Source organism: Apis dorsata, unplaced genomic scaffold, assembly GCF_000469605.1.
Source record: "Apis dorsata unplaced genomic scaffold, Apis dorsata 1.3 scaffold_667, whole genome shotgun sequence".
Classification (NCBI taxonomy): domain Eukaryota; kingdom Metazoa; phylum Arthropoda; class Insecta; order Hymenoptera; family Apidae; genus Apis; species Apis dorsata.
This window is the reverse complement of record NW_006263852.1, coordinates 656,203-675,300: the sequence shown is the minus strand read 5'-3', so window position 1 is coordinate 675,300 and position 19,098 is coordinate 656,203. Positions and strand designations below refer to the sequence as shown.

The 19,098-nt window shown below is 34.5% G+C and overlaps 1 protein-coding gene across 1 annotated transcript in view; it reads left to right on the top strand.

The window, feature by feature from the left end:
* Positions 1 to 1,961: 1,961 nt before the first annotated feature.
* LOC102678044 overlaps positions 1,962 to 19,098 on the top strand; it is a 45,962-nt gene continuing 28,825 nt past the window's right edge. Inside the window, exon 1 of the mRNA XM_006622182.2 lies at positions 1,962 to 4,253. Coding sequence (XP_006622245.1) covers positions 4,061 to 4,253 — 193 coding nt within the window. The 5' untranslated portion in view covers positions 1,962 to 4,060. The remainder of the gene's footprint in view (positions 4,254 to 19,098) is intronic.

Genomic DNA, 19,098 nt, shown 5'->3' with positions numbered 1-19,098 from the left:
GGAAAAGAATTATTCTTGAATAATCCAAAAATTATGTAAATGAACACACGTTTATTATTTATTCTAACTTAACGACGATTTTTTCATTTCGAAAAGAAAGATTCGAACACTCGATGCTTAAATGCTTCATCTCAGAGCGTAAAAAGAAAATTTAACAGCATTTGAACATTTTGTAGATTCGTGTCTGCGATTGATCGATTGTGAAGTAACGCGTTTCCCGCAAAGCTTCTACAGGGCTGTAAGTTTATTACCCAGAAACATCCCGTGGAAACTATAATTTCAACAGGAATACGATATTGCCGTACACCTTTGCCGGCACGCCGTATTAATGAACGAACGTTATTATTATAGTTAATTTATTACAAGCGTAAATGGTAAATAGATGCAAGGAAATCATATTGCACGGGTTATTTAATCAGAAAATGTTAATTAATTTAATCACAATACATCGAATTGCTTATTCTGTTTTGCCGTTAGATATTTGGGTTTAATCTATATTCCATTTTACAATTTCGATTATATTTTATTATATTAATTATATTTTTGATAATTTTGTACCGATGATGATTATTCTATATTGATAGAATGATATAAATATGATAGAATGAATATAATAGATAGAAGTAATTATTTCGTAATATATACGGAATATTATATATCTTCGAATTCTAATATAAATATAAACAATTTTTATACGAAAAATAATTCGAATCACAAGGAAGAATCTTTAAGCAACGAAGATCACGATATCGAAGTTTTCAAAAAGTATTTTTTAACGAAAATTTGACGTAAAGGTTCTTTATATTTAATAAAAATTAAAAAGCTTCCGATAGAAATTGAAATATATTAACAAGTTTTTATGTTAATGAATATTTTATTAAGCGAGCCGGATTGACTTATGATATTATATGATAATTTTAATCAAAGTCGAACGGAAATTCCTCGAGATGCATACAGAGAGAGAGAGAAAGAGAACCGAGATTATGGTTGACGCATTTAGTCGTGCATGTTTAAGGTGATGCTCGACTAATGATCCTGATATTTAATAATGATGCTATCATATTTTGCTCACGTTAACTTTTTATATTATATACGCATAGCAATGCGTTTCCTTTTTATTGTGTGTAAAGCATATGAGATATCGTTACACTTCCGCGATTATTCAGTCCTGCGTCATGTTATCCTTGTATTTTTTTTTTTTAAATATTCGTGATATATACAATGTATATATTTATGCAATAATCTGATTTTTATGTAAAGAATTTTTTATTTAATAACTTAGGAATTTCTCAAATTTATTCTGAGAAGAAAAAGAATGAAACTTCAATAATAAGCCTTTTATCTCGTGGAATGCAACTGTTTCAATAAAGGAAAATATTGTTAGAAGAAACAAGTCTTTTTATAGTATCTATTTATAAAATAAATATATGATAAAATAACTAAATTCTTTCAAAAAACGATTGCGAAATTTCCAAATGTTATAAAATGTATAATTAAATGTTATAAAGCAATCTTGTTTTTAAACGAGCAATATGTAAATTGATTTATTGATGTCGACTGTTTTATTTGTAAGTCTTACATTTGATCATATATTCGTTCATAAAGAAAAATATACAAGCTTTGATAAAGCTTTTATTTTTTAAATCTAATATTACGAGAACGTTTTCGTGCATCATAATATAAATATCATAATATAATCGAAATATAAATATCATGATATTAGAACAAGATCCAAAAAATGTGATCAATTTTTAAATTGAATATTTCGAGTTTACACATTTTTTCAATTAAATATCAATAGAATCATAATTAAATATATACAATAATAATTAAATTGAATAAATTATATTATCTCGAATATAATATAATATAATTTACATATTTATTACAATTTATAATACAAAAAACACGTAGAATATGAACCAACTAATAATTGATGAACTGCAAATTAAATTAACGTTCCATTTATCGCATTCATCGTCGAACACTTATGAATTATCTGGTTAATTTATTCTTTCAACTGAACGCTCAAGTTGGCCGTGAAAAAAAAAACGCATATTTTTTAAGAGCATTTCATTCCAAGAATGCAATTGTAACGGGCATATACGGCGGCAGTATGAAAGCATACGACAGTAATGCAAATCCAAGTGTAGAGGGAGGAATAACGAAAGAAAGGGACGGAATGGTTGAGAAAAAGAGAGGGGAAAGCACTGGGTAGTGGCCGCGAGCAATGGTGCGAGAGAGAAGGAGGAAGGGAGGGAGAAGCCACAGTGAAGAGCATTCGAGTCAGCTTGACGGTGCCGGTCGCCTCAGTATGCTGCGCAGCGCGCAGGCTCGCGTACGCGTATTGTTTCTCTCTGTTCTCGTCTCCTTTGCTCTCCTCTCTTTCCTAATTTTCCCTCTTTCTCTCTCCTGCTATCCCGTACGTATGCAGCGCGGCTAGAATACGCAAGTACAAACATCTCGCAGGTCTCTTTCGCGTTTATGTCGTTCCGTTAAGTTTTTTGTTTCTCTGTTGGTCACGGACACCAGGATAATTCGACGAAATTCAGGTTCCTTCGTATAAATATTGTGAATAACGTTTGCTGTGCACATGCGACCGTATGCCGGTGATTCGAATTTAATCGAGAACCTGTTATTAACGCGTGTGCGTGTACACGTCTATACGTATGCGAGTCCGTATACATCGTGACACAGTGACACGGTACGTAAAGTTGGCGATAAAGAAGAGTTGTAAGGCTCATAGTGAAAAGCGTCATAGAAAAGCGGGAAATTTCGATATATTCAACGATATATTTTGAAACTTTGACACATCAAAAACAGACGCAGTGGATGATTCTAAAGTAGAGATTCAAGAGACTCAATGTGGATACTAAGATATAATAAAGCGCAGTGAGTGGCAGAACGGTTACGAAACGCGTAGAAGGAGACGTGGCACGAAATGAAGCGAACGTATCCTCGTACGATCGATAACTATAGCATCTCAGTAAATATCAAGCGGTTCGTATTTCCAGCGCGCACGAACCTAACCTAGCGAATTATTTGTTTTCTCGTACCTTGTATATTTGTAAACACAGTTGAAGAAGTCTTGTGATCTCGAGTAATTCGAAGAAGGGATGTCGACGTGAAAGTGACGTTTCACACTCGAAGCGTAGAAGTATCCAGAATATGAGAATGAAAATCTTGCAGTTATTGAGGAAGTAATATTCCTTGTACGCCATCTTGATATGTCGACGAATAGCGATGACAGGTGGTGAATGTGATTGTTAATCGACCGCGCGAGATTCGATCAGTCGTGATCGAATGTTCGATATATCTTGGTGCGAGCGCGTGTGTAACGGTCAAAAGAACGTCCCGGAAGATTCTTTCCAGTATAACGTACGAGGAGACAGAAAATTACGAAAGGCGAATAAAGCAACGAAGAAGAGAGAATCCGAGGCGCTTTTATTTTTAGCCAACGCCGGTTCGCGCATCGCAAAAACCGGTTTCGAGTCTCGGCTTGGGTTGAGCCACGAGGTAAGGTGCGTATATAGAGAAGGGTTTTCGTTGAAAAGGGAGGAAGTGAGAGGGAAAGACACGCGATGTAAAGGTATATGGTTTTCTCTCTGTTGGTTAAGAAAGAAAGAAAGAGTGACACAGAACGTGGAATTCGCCTAAGCCGATACACACCTCCCCCTACTTCTCTTCTTTCTTCTCCCACCTCGAACTATCGATTGCGTGCATGCACGCGCCTATCCATACTCGATGTGTTACGTGACATCGTACCGGGAGTGTATAATATTCGATTATTAAGTGCATCGTCGATGAGATGTTCATCGCCGAATAATTAACCAATCAGTCTGGCAATATAAATACACAGATATCGATAGATCGTTACAGTTCTCGAATCAATTTTGATGAAAAAGTGTGAGAAATTGGTGCGAAAAGAGAAAGTGAATCGAAGGAACATGACAATCGAATAAAATCGAATCGAAAAAGTAAAAGGAAGAGACGGGAAGTGTTTATATTGGATTGTTGCATGATACACGAGATTGACGAAGACACGAAAACGGCATGAAGAATGGCAACCGATTCGAGCAACCGTCAAGGTGTAAGGGCGGTCGCCACGACGACAACCGATCCACATCGAAGCGAAAAACGCGCCGTCGCGGCACGAGGCGCCGCCGGTGCTCTAGCCCTCAGTATTCTGGCCGTGGTCCTCCAATCGGCAGCTACCGCGACCCCCACTTGGGGATATTTCACCAATCCTGACGGTGAGTCATGCTTTTGAAATTCTTTTGATCGAGTCGCGCGTATTTTCTTGATTCATAGTGAAGTGATGCACGCATCGATTGCGCATGCCCACGACTTTCTCGCGGTCATATCGCCGCCTTTCGAGTTCACGGTTGCGATATCGATTATCGATTTATTTTATTGTCCGTCAAATACAAATTAAAAATGAAAATTTGATGAAAGTCGTGTGAAAATGATATGTAATGTCATGTATGTAATTACTATTATCTTTAGTTTAGCTTTAATTTATTTTTGATTTCTTTATTCATAAAAAATACATTAAAAAATGTATTTTTAATATATTAAAAAAAATATGTTATCAAACATGAAATCAAATCATGGTTGTTTAAACATAATGAAATAAAATGATTATTAACGTTGCGCAAATTAATGCGGTTATTATTATATATATTGTGGTTTTTCTTATATAACTTCCGTAGAAATTACATGCAATCTGATTCTTAATAGTTACTCAATAATATCGTGTAAAATAATGTATCGGGAAATGTTATAGATATTGAAACTTTTTCTAATTTAATATATTCAAAAAATCATGTTTTTTCAATATTTAATTTGATTATATTAATTAAATTGGAACACTATATATTGACTTAAGTATTACAAGGACATTTTTATAAGCAGCTGCACATAGGCTGTCTTTGTATTGTACGAATTAAAAGGAAAGTCGTGGCTGGTTACTTAATATTTATTTTATTCGATAGAAAGTAGTACCATTTCAGAGTTCTTCGTTTATTCTTTGTTTTTTTGATTAAAATATATCTCGATCTTCTTCTATATCAATCATGATTCTTTTTATTGTCTTTTATTCGCAAGAAATCCCTCAATTTGAAACGATGTTGTTTTGTTTCTTTTTTATATAAGTATAATTCGACCTAATTCAGAACACGAGTTCCCGTATATCGAGTCAATTAATTCCGGCAGGTAGTTTTTATAGTTGCTATACTTCGTATCTTTCATCACCCACCTTCTTTCGACCTGTTTCCTCTTAGATAACAGTTATGTTGCCTGTCCCTGACTTGTTCTTTATCCTCAAGCTTTTCCTGGTAAACTTGACTGAATTAATATACCGATAAAATGTATTAGATGACTCGATATTATATCTAGTTAATTACGTATTCATAAATGAGACATCTTTATTTTATAAAAGTTGAAGAGTTTTATCTATGATTATTAGTAAAAGATACTGTGTGATTAAACTAATTACAGTAATTTTAAAAAAAAATATTTTTGATTGATAATAACTTATATAAATGACATTTTTACATTAAAAATGAAATAAATAATAATGTTTGATTACACAGGTGAATAGATAGTCGTCACGAAAATAGTTTTGGAATTCGACAAACTAGTTGTCCTAATAAATCGGTCAATAACCCAAGTTGTTTCCGTCACCTTTCTTTACTTTATTCCTTCACTTTTTTCATTTTTTCTTTTACAAATTTTTTTCAATATCAAATCATTTATTATGAAGTTTTAATAAATTATTATTCAGCAGAAAACAATTTTACATTATAAAATTTATCGAATTTAATATATGATTCCAAATATTTAAAATTTTTACTTTAATAAACAGATTGTATCTTAAAACAGGAAATTTCTTTTTAAAAATATTTTTTCGAAATTATTAATATAAATAACTTTCCAGTGGTATGCATTTGTTCTTAGGAAAATTGAAATTATTTCTTTTGCAATATTTGAAAGTTAGTCGAGAACAAGAATATTGTTAATATTGTCCTTGTACTGCACAACGTTGTTTTTCGAAACAACGAGACAGAATAAGCTGTAATTCTCATTATAATTCTCGACATATCTGTTATTTTTCCTCGTGTTCTGTGAAACTTCGACTTCAATGCCATTATGCGGTCGGTTAGATGTTACGTAATTTTATGTCAAATACAAATTACAAACGATTCTTTGTTTCATTGCATGTAAACATTATCTTTTTTCAAATAATTATAATTGTTTTTTTCAAACAATTAAAACAACATTAATTTAAATTTTTTAAATGTAAATAATAATCCGTTTATAATATCTTACAAAACACTTGAATATTTGAAATAAGATAATTTCTTCTAACTTTATAAGTTACTCTTTTCGAAAACTAATTTTTTCGAGTTATTTGATGCAATATAAATCAAACTGTGATTTCATTATACGCGATACAAAAATTTCCAATTATTTATATTATTTATTGTAGATGCCAAGAACAAAGCATTTGCACAATCAGTCAAACGATCGATACTTAGATAACCAATGTTCCATTGTGTTCAATGTACATCCTGACTATGCAAGTAAGAGAACAAATGTCGATAACCTCTCGTTGCTTTATTCATCGCGAACACTCGGTTGCTTAAATACGAATTCGATGTAATCGACCGATCGTTTTTCACGGTCTGTTGTTCCTCCGTGATTTTTTCCATTCCCTGGTCGATATTCGTTCCATAGTTAATCACGATTATCAAGGTGCATCACAGTTGCCCAATCGCAAAAGGCTTTCCGCCTAACGACTACGAGATCTACTTGTTGTCCAAAGAAAGTCTTGTGTACGTTTATACTTGGCATGTAGAAAGAGATTTCATGGTATAATGACACGGTTGCACGGACGTAGAAGGTAGTATTGGGCAAAAGTTCTTTAAATAAGAGAGGATAAAATTATTTTGTAATTTATTTAGCTTACTTTTTACAAATCCGGATGAATTTGTCAAGGATAATTATTTATTATTTATTAATTATGAAAAGTAGTGAAAGTACATTAATATCTAAAAGAATTGTTTTGTAAAATTTAAGAATTTAAAAGGAAATTTAGTTTGTACATATAAAATTTATTAAAGTTAATTGGAAAAATAATTTCAAACTTATAATCGATAGTTTTATGATAATATTGATATTTAGTCTCGCGATAAAGAATATTATTAATACGTTAAAGATAAAGATTTGCATAAAAATGATATATATGTGTCTACAATAGTGAATTTGATCGTCTTGGCGTACGTTGTCCTCATATGCATCATACGTCGATGAATGCAGCTAGAATGAAACGGTATGCGTGACCCTAGCAGGTGGTTACTACTATACGCTACCCGTGGTAAATATTATATGTGTGTGAACGTGAACGTATGTTACGGTAGATGCATGTGTGAATGAACGTTGCAGGTGCGTATTCACCTGTAAGGTCTCTTTCATTATAGAATACTCCTACGCTTTCGATCCTTATAATTTTAAAGTTTTCCAATATTTTTAAAAATCCAAAAATATTTCTCGGATAAATTTTCACTTACAACTTTTATTATTTATAACTATTTTTAATTCGACGAAATTTACAACATTTCATTCCTTCCTAATTAATTATTTAATCATCGTTTCAACATTTCAATTTTGATTGCATAAGAATTTTTTAAAAATTAAATCATCGAATATCAGAAATCTATCTCATTGAATCCCTTGCTTATTACGTTACTTTCACGTTTTCCTTCTGAAACAAAGTTCACGAGTTAATGCATAGCCAGCATTGAGATGCTAATTAAACCCTGAGAAAGGTTCCGCGATTACCGCTTCAAGATTAATACGTGACACGAATATTCTATGTGCCTAACGTGACTTTTATCGTATGATATTTTGTAGGAGAAAAATCATTGAGTAAAAACAAAAAAAAAAAAAAAAAAAGAAAAAGATTAAACGGTTTCGGTGAAAAATAACTCCATAGATTTTTTTCAAAGAAAGGAAAAATTTAACTTTTCTTCATGCTTGAAATTGTTGATTTATCTAGCGATAATATAACGATCATGTTTTCTAGATATATAAGTCAGAATTTTTTTAAGACGATATGCATAAGAATTGCGGCTTCGAATACTGTTACTCGCGTGATTCACGTCTCGCATAATGTGGTCGCCTTTACAATAAAGCAACGAACTACCGTTTGTTGGCGGACTGAAAGATCGTAATTAGAATGTGCTACATACATGTAGTGAACCTTTTCTCGTCTTTTGTAGCCACCAAGCGAAACAGTTCTAGAAGAACTAGAGTCTAGTATCGATTAATCTATGACTTTCTAGAAAATGGATATTTCGTGCGATGTTTCATAATAATTGAAAATATTACAAGGAATTTTAAAGTTGGTCATGTTAAGCTTGGATCGAGTAGCTTCATTTTTAATACATTTATTTTATAATTTGAAAAATTTTCTCACATTTTGAATAACATAATTTTGATTATGAAAACATTCGTATTTGTGAAATTTTGCATAGTATATTTTAATTTATCACACACTTCCAATACTCTCCATAATCTTTTCCAAGTTTACAGTAATCGTAACAAGATATTTCAAGACACCTTTAAGCCTTGAATTTTCTATTCTACGCTACACTGTTTCAGGGAATAAGATTTAGAAAATTTTGATTTTTAAAATAAACCTTCTCTTAACACATCTTCGAGCAACTTATCGTCCAATTATCTCTATCGTAATATCCTTCTGAATTTACTATTCTCAACCGATCTTCAATTTGCGCATTTTCCCCGATTCCATTAAGAAACGAACGTAAAACATAAAGTACACGTCCCGTGTGTACAGCCATAAAAGAAACATTACGACAGGTACATAGTCCATCGTGACTAGCAGTCTCGCTGTGGTGTAAGTGGGTTTGGATACTGTTACACACGCATACGAAACACGATGGGGTACTATGCAAAAGAGCAGAAGGAGTGCGTGTGGTAAAAATGATAATCAGAGCCTGAGAAACGGGAGCTACCGGAAAGGTTTCGCGATAGAGGCGATAAAGTTCACGAACATTTTTCGATGGTTGATTAGAAGGTAGAATTATGCGCGATATATTTATGCTCAAAGTACAGTTTGGAAAATATAAAGTACAGTTTGGAAAGAGTAAATCCTGGGACAAATTTTTTGTTGAAAATATTCGAACAATGTGGAAAAGAAATTAAAAAATTAAAAATTATTTAATCATTGGAAATTGGAAATTGAACTTGTACATATTTAAAGTATGGCCTTTAGCATAGGTGAGATTCTAATCATATTCTCAGAAAATTAGAAATTACACGTGTTTTTGTATATATATCTTTCTCAGCATTGACTCTATGAAACTAAAATAATTTCCAGAAGATATCCTTCAAGCAGGTTGACAATCGTCCAACTTATCTTCTCCGGAAAAAGTGAGAGTATTACAAAGTTCAACGCCGTAGGTTAGTTAGCAAAGATTAAAGGTTGGAGGAGAGTGTTACACGATGTCTAAGCTAGCAGAGTTGGTGTATAAGCTGGTCGAAGTAGGTTAATGGATTCGATGAAGTATCGCGTGGAATGGTGGAAATAAACGATGAAAGACCGGTTACGAAGGATAAACGAACGTGTGCGTAAAGGGATCGTAAAACGTGGAAAAACGAATGGGAGGAAGCGATCAGGAGGTACGGTGTAGTGGAATAAGTTGAATGGATCGATTCGATTCGTGGCGACAGGATAAAGTTGGCTTAATGGATGGCATTGGGTTGTTGTTGTACAACCTTGTGGTAAATTACACGTACGCATTATTCGATTTAAGATGATTCTCTCCTGAAGAAAACCTGTTGTGGTGGTATGTAATGATTACGTAGGATAGGATGTGTCATACGAGATTGACACATTGTGCAGTTAAGTGTATATGAGAAATCTTAGAAAATTAAATTGATCGGTTGAACAATTTTGAAAATGAAATAAAATGTACAGGTTTGCTTCTCCTGATTGCTGATATGTTAATTGTTCTTTATTCATACGTTACAATGTTTGTAATTATTGGATAGGAGGTAAAATCATTATACAATTAATTTGGTATATGTTTGGGAAGTAATAAAGCTGATCGAGTAATTTTAATTTCAATATTATTATTTAGATACTTTGTTCATTTTTGTTTTATGAAATCAAAATTCTTGTCGAGTCTTGGTAGTAAGGAAAGAACGTAATTTATGATTGATACTTTTTCTTGATCTATTATTATGATTTATGTAAAGTTAATTATACATTTATGTCGTTGATTGGAAAATTTCAACGTTCATTTTCATTTTATGAAGTTTAAATTTTCGTTTTAGTAAAAAAAAAAGAAACATAACCATTCGATTCATTGGTTACAACCATAATCTTGTTCTTGTTGCGCGATTATAAGAAATCTCTCTTGATTTATACGGAATACATTAAATTCTTGAATAACTGGTTTCGTCCCAACAAGATTATCAGTATTCAAATCAGACCTTTAATATTTTCTTAAATAATATTAAATATCTACATTCCTTCTATCGACTTCAAAATCTAAATTTTCAACATCTCTAATAACACTTCTCCATCTTCAAATTTTAAATAACGACGATAATAAATCAAGAAAAAAGATCTATCCCTCAAAATCAATTACAAACTCTTCCAAAACTCATCCAACCAACCCATGTCTCTCTCCCTCTCTCGCGTACCACCCTGCAATTTCAACCGTTCAATAAAATCGTTTCCAAACACGAGACTTTATATTTTTCATACGATACAAATGGACGCGTGCAATTCCTCTTCTCCTAATAATTTTCACGTGCATTTCTACGACTCCCTCCCCCTCGTCCACGGCTCCAGTATCCACTCGAGGACGTTCGATTTCTCGGTCGGTGTGGTACACGTACACGAGATTTACACGTGCGTACACGTATTCCACTGGCAGGCCGAATTGATGTGTCATTGTCGATTCTCGGTGCGGCACAATGTGCCGTAACATAACACACCATTACCATCGTGGAAACAAGTATGCCACACCGGGCGTCGAGTGTAGCCCGTGGCCGCGCTACGTATGTAACCGGTACGTGCGACGAGAGAGAAAGAGCTGTTTTACCGCTATGCAAGAGGACCGAGGCAGAGCTCTCGGAAGAGGGCCGGGTGCAACGGCCTTTACCTGGACTCTCGCTCGCCACTCGACTAAGCCATCTTCCACCGCTTTGAGTTGCAGCCGCTTCGAGGAGACGAGGGCCCCTCTCGTTTAGCCCCCAGTGTGAAGATGCTCGCCCGTAACGGAACACGCGGTACATTATTATAAAAGCCGGCAGGATTTCTCCATCGAAGTCGGATCGGAGTATCTTCTCGGGTGTTACGACACGGTTACGAGTCGTGACCAATCCCAAGCTGGCTCGTACTCGGATGCTTTTCTCGCGCGTTTTTTAAATTGGTTTACAATCACGAGGATTTGGATTCGGTGGTGGTGAAGATGGGACGATCGGTTCGAGTTTTGGTTGAAATGAAAGAGATGTTGTTATAATATGATGTACGCAGTGAGTTAAATTAAATTGTGTATCTCGTGGATACGAATGAATTTACGATATATGAGTGAGTTAAATGTTAAAAATATGTATGAATTTTTATTTCTTAGGGGATTCTGTGTAATATGTGATATAAAAGCATGTGTTTTCTTTTCATACTTGGAGAATGGAACGAGGGTGGCGCGAAGATTCTCCTTCCCTCGTTTCGATGAGTTATATAAATATGAAAATTGAAGTTATTTTATTTGATGATATCGGTATAATTACATTGGAACAAAGGGATAATTGAAAAGAATTGTTCTTCCTCATAAGATGAAAATTGGAAGACGCATTATATAAAGGAACAATTCTTCTCTTCTTGGATATATCAACAAAGTGGTACAACTCCTTGTACAACTCTCGTGTCGTTCGCACGATTTAGTTGCTTTTTATTTCAAACTCGTCATTCATACGTTATTATCTCTTTAAAAGCAATCTGTAATATCCGGTTGAGTGAAAAAGAAATAGAACTCGAGATCTTATATAAATCTTATATATAAATTCCCCCGGGAAATCCATCGAAGGGATATAGAAATGCCTTTTATTTCTTCTCTGTGATTAAATTGCTAGAATATACGTGATCTTCGATAATATTCTTTCATTTTTTATTTTAATTGGCTCATATCACGTGGATTATTTTCAACTATTTCAGAATATATCTTTGGACAATCTTTGATGTATGATCAATTTTAAATAATTTTCACTCGAGGTATAATATAATGTAGTTCACGTGACGAGATTTTAAACGAGATATTCTTCTATTTTTAATTCTTCTATGTAAAATTAACCTAAATTCTTCTCTCGTGTTTGCATAAAAATCAGCGTTAATTGATAACAAATTATTGCAATAAATACGAACAAATTCTTCCAAAAAAATACAATTTCCATTCGAAGCAATCGTTCCTTTGATTCAAAATCAAAAGTCTTTCGAGAAAATTATTGAATAATTTCGTTCATTCAAAGTGTTCATCGTGTTCGTTTTCCATTACTTAAATATTTACCTCTCGAAACAATCCTTTCACATCTACGCGAGCATTATTTAAATCAGTCGAACTCGTTGATACATTTACTCTTGGCATTTCGTATTATTAGTTTTCACCGTCGTTGTGGCTCGTTATTCCGTCCATTTGCGTGATTTCCATTTTTTGAACATTTTCACGGCAAGTTTTTCTTCATTCAACGACATACTTTTCACTAGATTCATTCCCTCCCACGGGTAAAAGTTATTTTTATCAGAGAAACAAGAAATCGAATAAATTTTCCGCAATTTTCGAACATTAATTATAATCCAACATCTCTCTTTTTTTATTTATTCATGATATATGTATATATACAAACTGCTCTCAACATATAACCTTTTCTCAATTAAATTCGGTTCATTTCAATGGTTCATTATTTCAGCTATTACATAATACATAATAAAATTATTATTTTTTTTTTGATAGAAAATCTCTTTAAGGGGATGAAATTAAATCTCTTATAATTACGTATATGCAACGATGCATGGAGAAAAAAAAAGAGAATCGTATCGATACTCCAACGGATTATAATTAGTTATAACTGAAAGCGTTCTTGCACAACGGAATTAGGTAAATAGATATCTACGCGTAATAGCTACGTACGTACGTTTCGTCCATGACATTCTTTTCGAAGAGGACGATGGTTGTTCCCACGATTGAATCACGGTTGTCGCGTGGGCCGTCTGTGTTCTGAATGTTACATCGATTCGTGATATTTCTCTATAAACGCGATGATACGCGTTGTCGGGTAAAAATAAATGATGGACAAGGACGTCTTACCGTTCCTCTTCCTACCTTCCATTGTGCAATTTCCAACTTTAACGATGTATGTGCATGTTAACTCGAGTTCCTTGTGGAAAAAAAGGTATAATTTTTTGTTACAATATTTTTTTTCTTTTTAACTAGATCAATGATCGAATCGTTGGAATTATTGACCTCATTCTCATATATGCAAGGCTGATTAATTATAGATATATGCATGCGTTCCAGTTAATGTGATTCTTCGAGTATTCGAATGCATAATTAGCGCTTCTTATCATTATACAGCTTTTCTATGATAAAATTCAATTTCAATTTCCACAATTTTACTCGAAGACATTCTTACATTCGCGAAATCAAGTTACGAAACTTGTAAACCATCTTGCGATCCGGTAAACTTCCGTTAGATCAGAATATAAGCCGTTACATAATTCCTGTCTGCTCCAGGATGATGCACTCGTTGATTTCGTTTCAGAGCTTTTTGATAGCATGAAAGATGAGAGTGGCTGGTTCAATCTTTCCGCTAGGGCGAAAGAGAAGAATTTGAAGGAGGTGAAAGGAACTGTTGGATCTAGACGAGCTCCTCTAGTCTCTGTTGCTTAATTTCCTCTTCCTCTTCCAGGTCAACTCGCATGTGGTAACACGGTATTCCTTTTGAGATCTAAAGTTCGACTATTTGTGGAAAACGAGTGCGTCGTGTCTTTCATTTAGATTAAATCCAGGATGTCATCAGTCGTTTGGCCATCGATGCGAAAATAAATATTTTAAATATTTTAAATAATCGACATTTAACGTGTTATGCGTTGAATATTTTTCTCAACGATTACTTTGCTGGAAAAATTATTTTTACAATTTTCTTCTTTGAACGTTTCTTTTTATTCTTTTTCGATGAAACTTTGCGATATATATCCGCAATAAAGATCTTGATATGTTCGTCGCTTCAAGCATCGGATAACGAGATTACAAAAGTTATTGAAAGGAGAAGATCCAGTTTGATGGCTCGAAGGGAATGCAAGTTTCAAACGTTCCTGGCTAATCGATTTAACCAATCCCGTTAATCTTAATCATCGCTTAAATCTTGCATAGGAATTATTAATTCCAGGAAGTTGTAATTTGTAATATCGACGAGAGATATCGCGTTTGGAACGTAGGAAGATAAGATTTCTTTGGAGGAAAATAAGAAAAGATGGACGGAGTCATCGATTACCACTCGGGTAGGGAGGGACAAGATTTAAACAGAGGTATCCTCATTATCCCAGAATTTAATGGTTAACCACGGATTACGAACATGGCCGTGCCATTGCTCAAGTTAATTTAAATGATATATGTTTATGCACTCTGAGCAAGCTTTTCACCAGCGAAATGTTCGATGCGATTAGAGAAAATTGTATGGTGCGATACGTGCGAATACATTAATTTCGAAACACGTCCACTTCAAATAGTAAATTATCGCCCATAGAATATTGTTTCGAATGTTGAAATCACGTTGTAAGTCGAGATTAATTCTTGATCATCGCTTCTTCGCATTGTGATTAAAAATAATACTTTATATAATGTGTCTGTTAGAAGATGGGAATATCTCTATATACAATTTATTCAAATTACGATACAGATTTTACGATAAAACTATCGATCATACAACAATATAATATACACTTATATCAATAACTAATATATATATCTGAAAATGAAATCGAAAGTAAACGTTAAAATTGTTGAATTGAAAGTTTCTGGAATGGAGAAAAGAACGAAGAGTGATGCAATTTTATTTAAATTCCTTCACGATCTAGTATCAATGATCTATGAATAAAAATAATAAAAATCGAGCGACTATTTCATCATACATATATATATATATATTCCAAGCGAAAACCAAGTTGGTTGATCACCCGAAATAAATTTGACCGATAAACTCTCTCGAATGGCCCAATTAAAACTCGAAACTCGAAACTTTTACATGGACGTAACACGATTTCTCGGCCATTTTCTCCTCGTCGGATCGGCAGGATGCCTCCCTGGGAATTGAACATCCGGCGCGTGGAAACGGAAACGGGAGTGTTGCACCACTGTCTACTGCGAGGAGAAGAAGGTTGATACACGAGAGATGGCTCGCACGCTCGTACTTTGCCTCGTACCAATTACAGATAGTTGGTCGGCCGGCAATAACCCTCGGGAGTTAATGGAGGTAGAAGGTTCCATGACGGAATAGGACGACGTCCCACGGGTTTCCAGGCCGTGATCGCCGCCTGGATTCGTGAGAAAATAACCTGGCACGAGCCTCACGACTCGCGGAAACACGAGTGGACGTCGTCGAATCTCTCGTTGCTCTTTCTGGATCACGAAATTGAGAGATATACCGATGTATTCCTCCCTTCTTCGATTGGATTCCTTTCTTTCGAGAAGAAAGAATTCTTCGAGGATCGATGTTTGCTCCTCTTATTCGAACGTAGATAGAAACATAACCGTGGAAACCTTACCTTTTTATCATAAAATCCTGAGATATTTCTCTTTTACAGTTACAGGGGGCGCCATTATACCATTATACTTTCTCACGAGTAATTTCGTGAATAACGTTTCGCTGGTAATTAGTGAGAAAATGTGGCGTGTTTTGCATAACGCCATGTTGGTTGTTCCATCTGCTAGGATGCGAATGAACAAGAATATTGTTTTTTTTAGAAGACAATATCGCATATATAGAGAGTTGTTACATGGAGGAGTTTTTTATTCAATGCACTCGATACACACACCTGTTTTCCTTCCCCTTTAAAAGCACGAGAGAACAAAATAGATTGTTTTTCCTACGTGAAAGACTTATAAGGCGATGTATAAGAAAAGGAACATGTGGATCCGTTCCCTGTGTGGATTCCAATCGCGATGTTAAGAAGGTGACGACGTTAAAACACGACGACTCGTATAATTTTCCTCTTTGGAGAGGAATAGGCGTTTCCTCTCAAAGTAGCAATCTTCCCAGAGCTGATGGTTTGCAGCCTCGATAACGATAAACAGATCCGTTTAACGATTGCTTCGTTTACGTTGCCGTTTGCGAAGAATCCCATTTTATTCTCCTTTTTAAGTTTAAGAACCTTTTTTTTTTCTTTCTTTCAGAGGCTCGCGATTGCCTTCCATAAAGTAGAATTGCAGCGATTTCAACTCGGATATAAAACGGATCTGTCGTTGATTTTAACGACTTTCTCCTGGGATTTATTCCCCTTTACGTATTCTCTCTCTAATCGTCCCCCTCTGTCCGTGATGATTGCGTAAACGAGCAAGCATTCAACAGGTCTCGTGCCTTACAAAAGTGTTTCGTTCACGCCCACAAAAAGTTGCCACTGCCTCGTTCGCTCGCTGGTGAATCTCTCTTACGTAATATCTCGCTGTTTGTTCCATTTTGCAGCAGCGAATCGAATTATTTCTTCCATCGTTTTTTCCCCTTAATTTGGAATGTTAAATTGAAAGAGGAATTTAAAATATTGTCTTGTCCCTTCTTAAAAGGGATCATTTGATCTAAACTTCGTGTTCAGAATTTTATTACTAGAAGATTATTGAAATCTGAAGTTGGATCGATACGTTGAAAGTAATCCAATTTTTTTTTTTATATCAATTTATTACCAGAAAATGAATACTTTTATTAATAATCATCATTGACTTCAAATCTCCATACAACTATTTTCGAAAAATATGATAAGTTCCTTCTTTGGATATGATGTCACTTTGAAAGAAGACAAAATAATAATTTCTCTCACACGCGAAAGCTGAATCCTGATCGAATTCGCGAGCATTACGCGGCGAATAACTCGTCACGGCTGAGATGTGGCCAATATAAAGAACGGAACTGTCGTCATTTTTATTTTTCGCAACGGTGATCGAGCGTTTAGGGCAACTGGTCTATCAACTAGCCGGGTCATGGTTCGCGTGTCCGTGGCGTGTACGTGACGAATTCGAATCTGCAGGATGTCATGCCGATGATAGCCGGTTGTTCAACGCGAGTTCTCGCTATCATTACGACGTTTAATCATTAGAACGATAGATCATGGGAAGTGCGACGTATTCCGCCGCTTTTTTTTTTCCATTCCACGGTTCCAAGACGATGGACTCCCTCGAGGAGGAGGAAACGTTTATCCTACGATCGAAGCAATTTACCAGTCGTTGCTTCGAAGAAGTATCAACGAAGGAATGTCGCGTGGTTCAAGAGGAATTTTTATATTTTTATAATTATTTTTCCAAGATAAATAGGAAATGTAAATAATATTAGGGAAGAATATTATCTATGGAGAATAGTTTTTAAGAGGATATTTTTCCTATTCTGATGTTGTGAACAATATTGAAACATCTTAAGTTGAAATGCAGCATGTGAAACCATAATGCTTATCTCCTTGTAAAGTCTTTTAAATATTACAGCTTTTAAAGCTTAGTTAGTTTCTATCTTTCTCGTATATTATAAATTTCATAAAGAACTCTGTTATTGTGAATATTTTTTGAAATGTTCAACCAATTGCTCGTCTTAAAATATTTAAATCAAAAAGATTCGTGTATGAGCAATGAAAATCCATGAAATTCTGGAAAAGAAACGTCGCGAAAAGGGGGAGATAAATTTGAGACGCATGATTCGTGGAAAAATAGGAAAGAATACGTGAAACAAATCCAGAGGAGCTTCGAATAAGCTTTCTACGAAGCACTATCATCTTTCTTTACGGTGTAATCTACTTAAACTCGTGGATGAACTTGAAAGGTAAGAAGAAAGACATATGTAAAAATGGACGAAGATACTACTTCCAATTCTATGCATAAAAATCATCTAGAGACTTGCATTATTGTTAACGCATACGTAACGTGGTATGCTTGCGTGTTGGAATGAGAAAATATATAGCTGTATATATAGAAGGATCTTTTCTAGACCCAAGGGATTTCAAAGTCGTCGATGCGTTGTAGCGACGCGTGTAAGACATAGAATTTATAAAGGAAAAATGAAAAATCGTAGGTGATGTAAAGAAATAGGAGATCAAAAATGGAAATATGTAAATATACAAAGAGAAATTATCCTAATTTTCTTTTTATCCTCATTTAATTAACGAAGAATCTTGGTATCTTAAATAATATTTGAGAGTATAAATAATATAATAATTGTATGATTGTTTTCTGAAGAAATGAGAAAAATTTTTTAAATTCAATAAATATATTTTCTACGAGATTAATTTTTGAAGCGTTTCATGGGAAAAGAATTTCTATTATCCATCGAATAAAGTATAACAAATTTAATCATTTCGACATAATAAAAAGTGTTTACAACTAGTTTCGCCTATCTGATAAAAAAAGAGAAATAATAATAATCCTAGAAATCGAACGATTTCTTTGATATCAAGAGAGAGAGAAAATTGGCTTCGATCAAGGTCAGTTCTCGATTTTCCCTCGTTTTCTCCTCCGAAGACAAAAAAGAAATAAGAGATGGAGCGAACTTTCAAGAACAGAAGGTTGAAGCAACGACATAGAAAGAAAAAAAAAAAAAAGAAAGAAAGAAAGAAAGAAAAGCGGTCGACATCCCCCACGTGCAGAAAATCGTACTGTTAAAGCGGTTGTTACACGAAGAGAGAATCGTTCTGCGGAAGAAGCTTGCGGCATTTTTACGGACGTTCCGCTGGCTTGTTAGAGGCTTGCGTGGTCACCTGATCGTTTTAACGCGGTAAGTAGCCGGTTTCGAGACTCCTGGAGGCATCCTCTGTTTCTC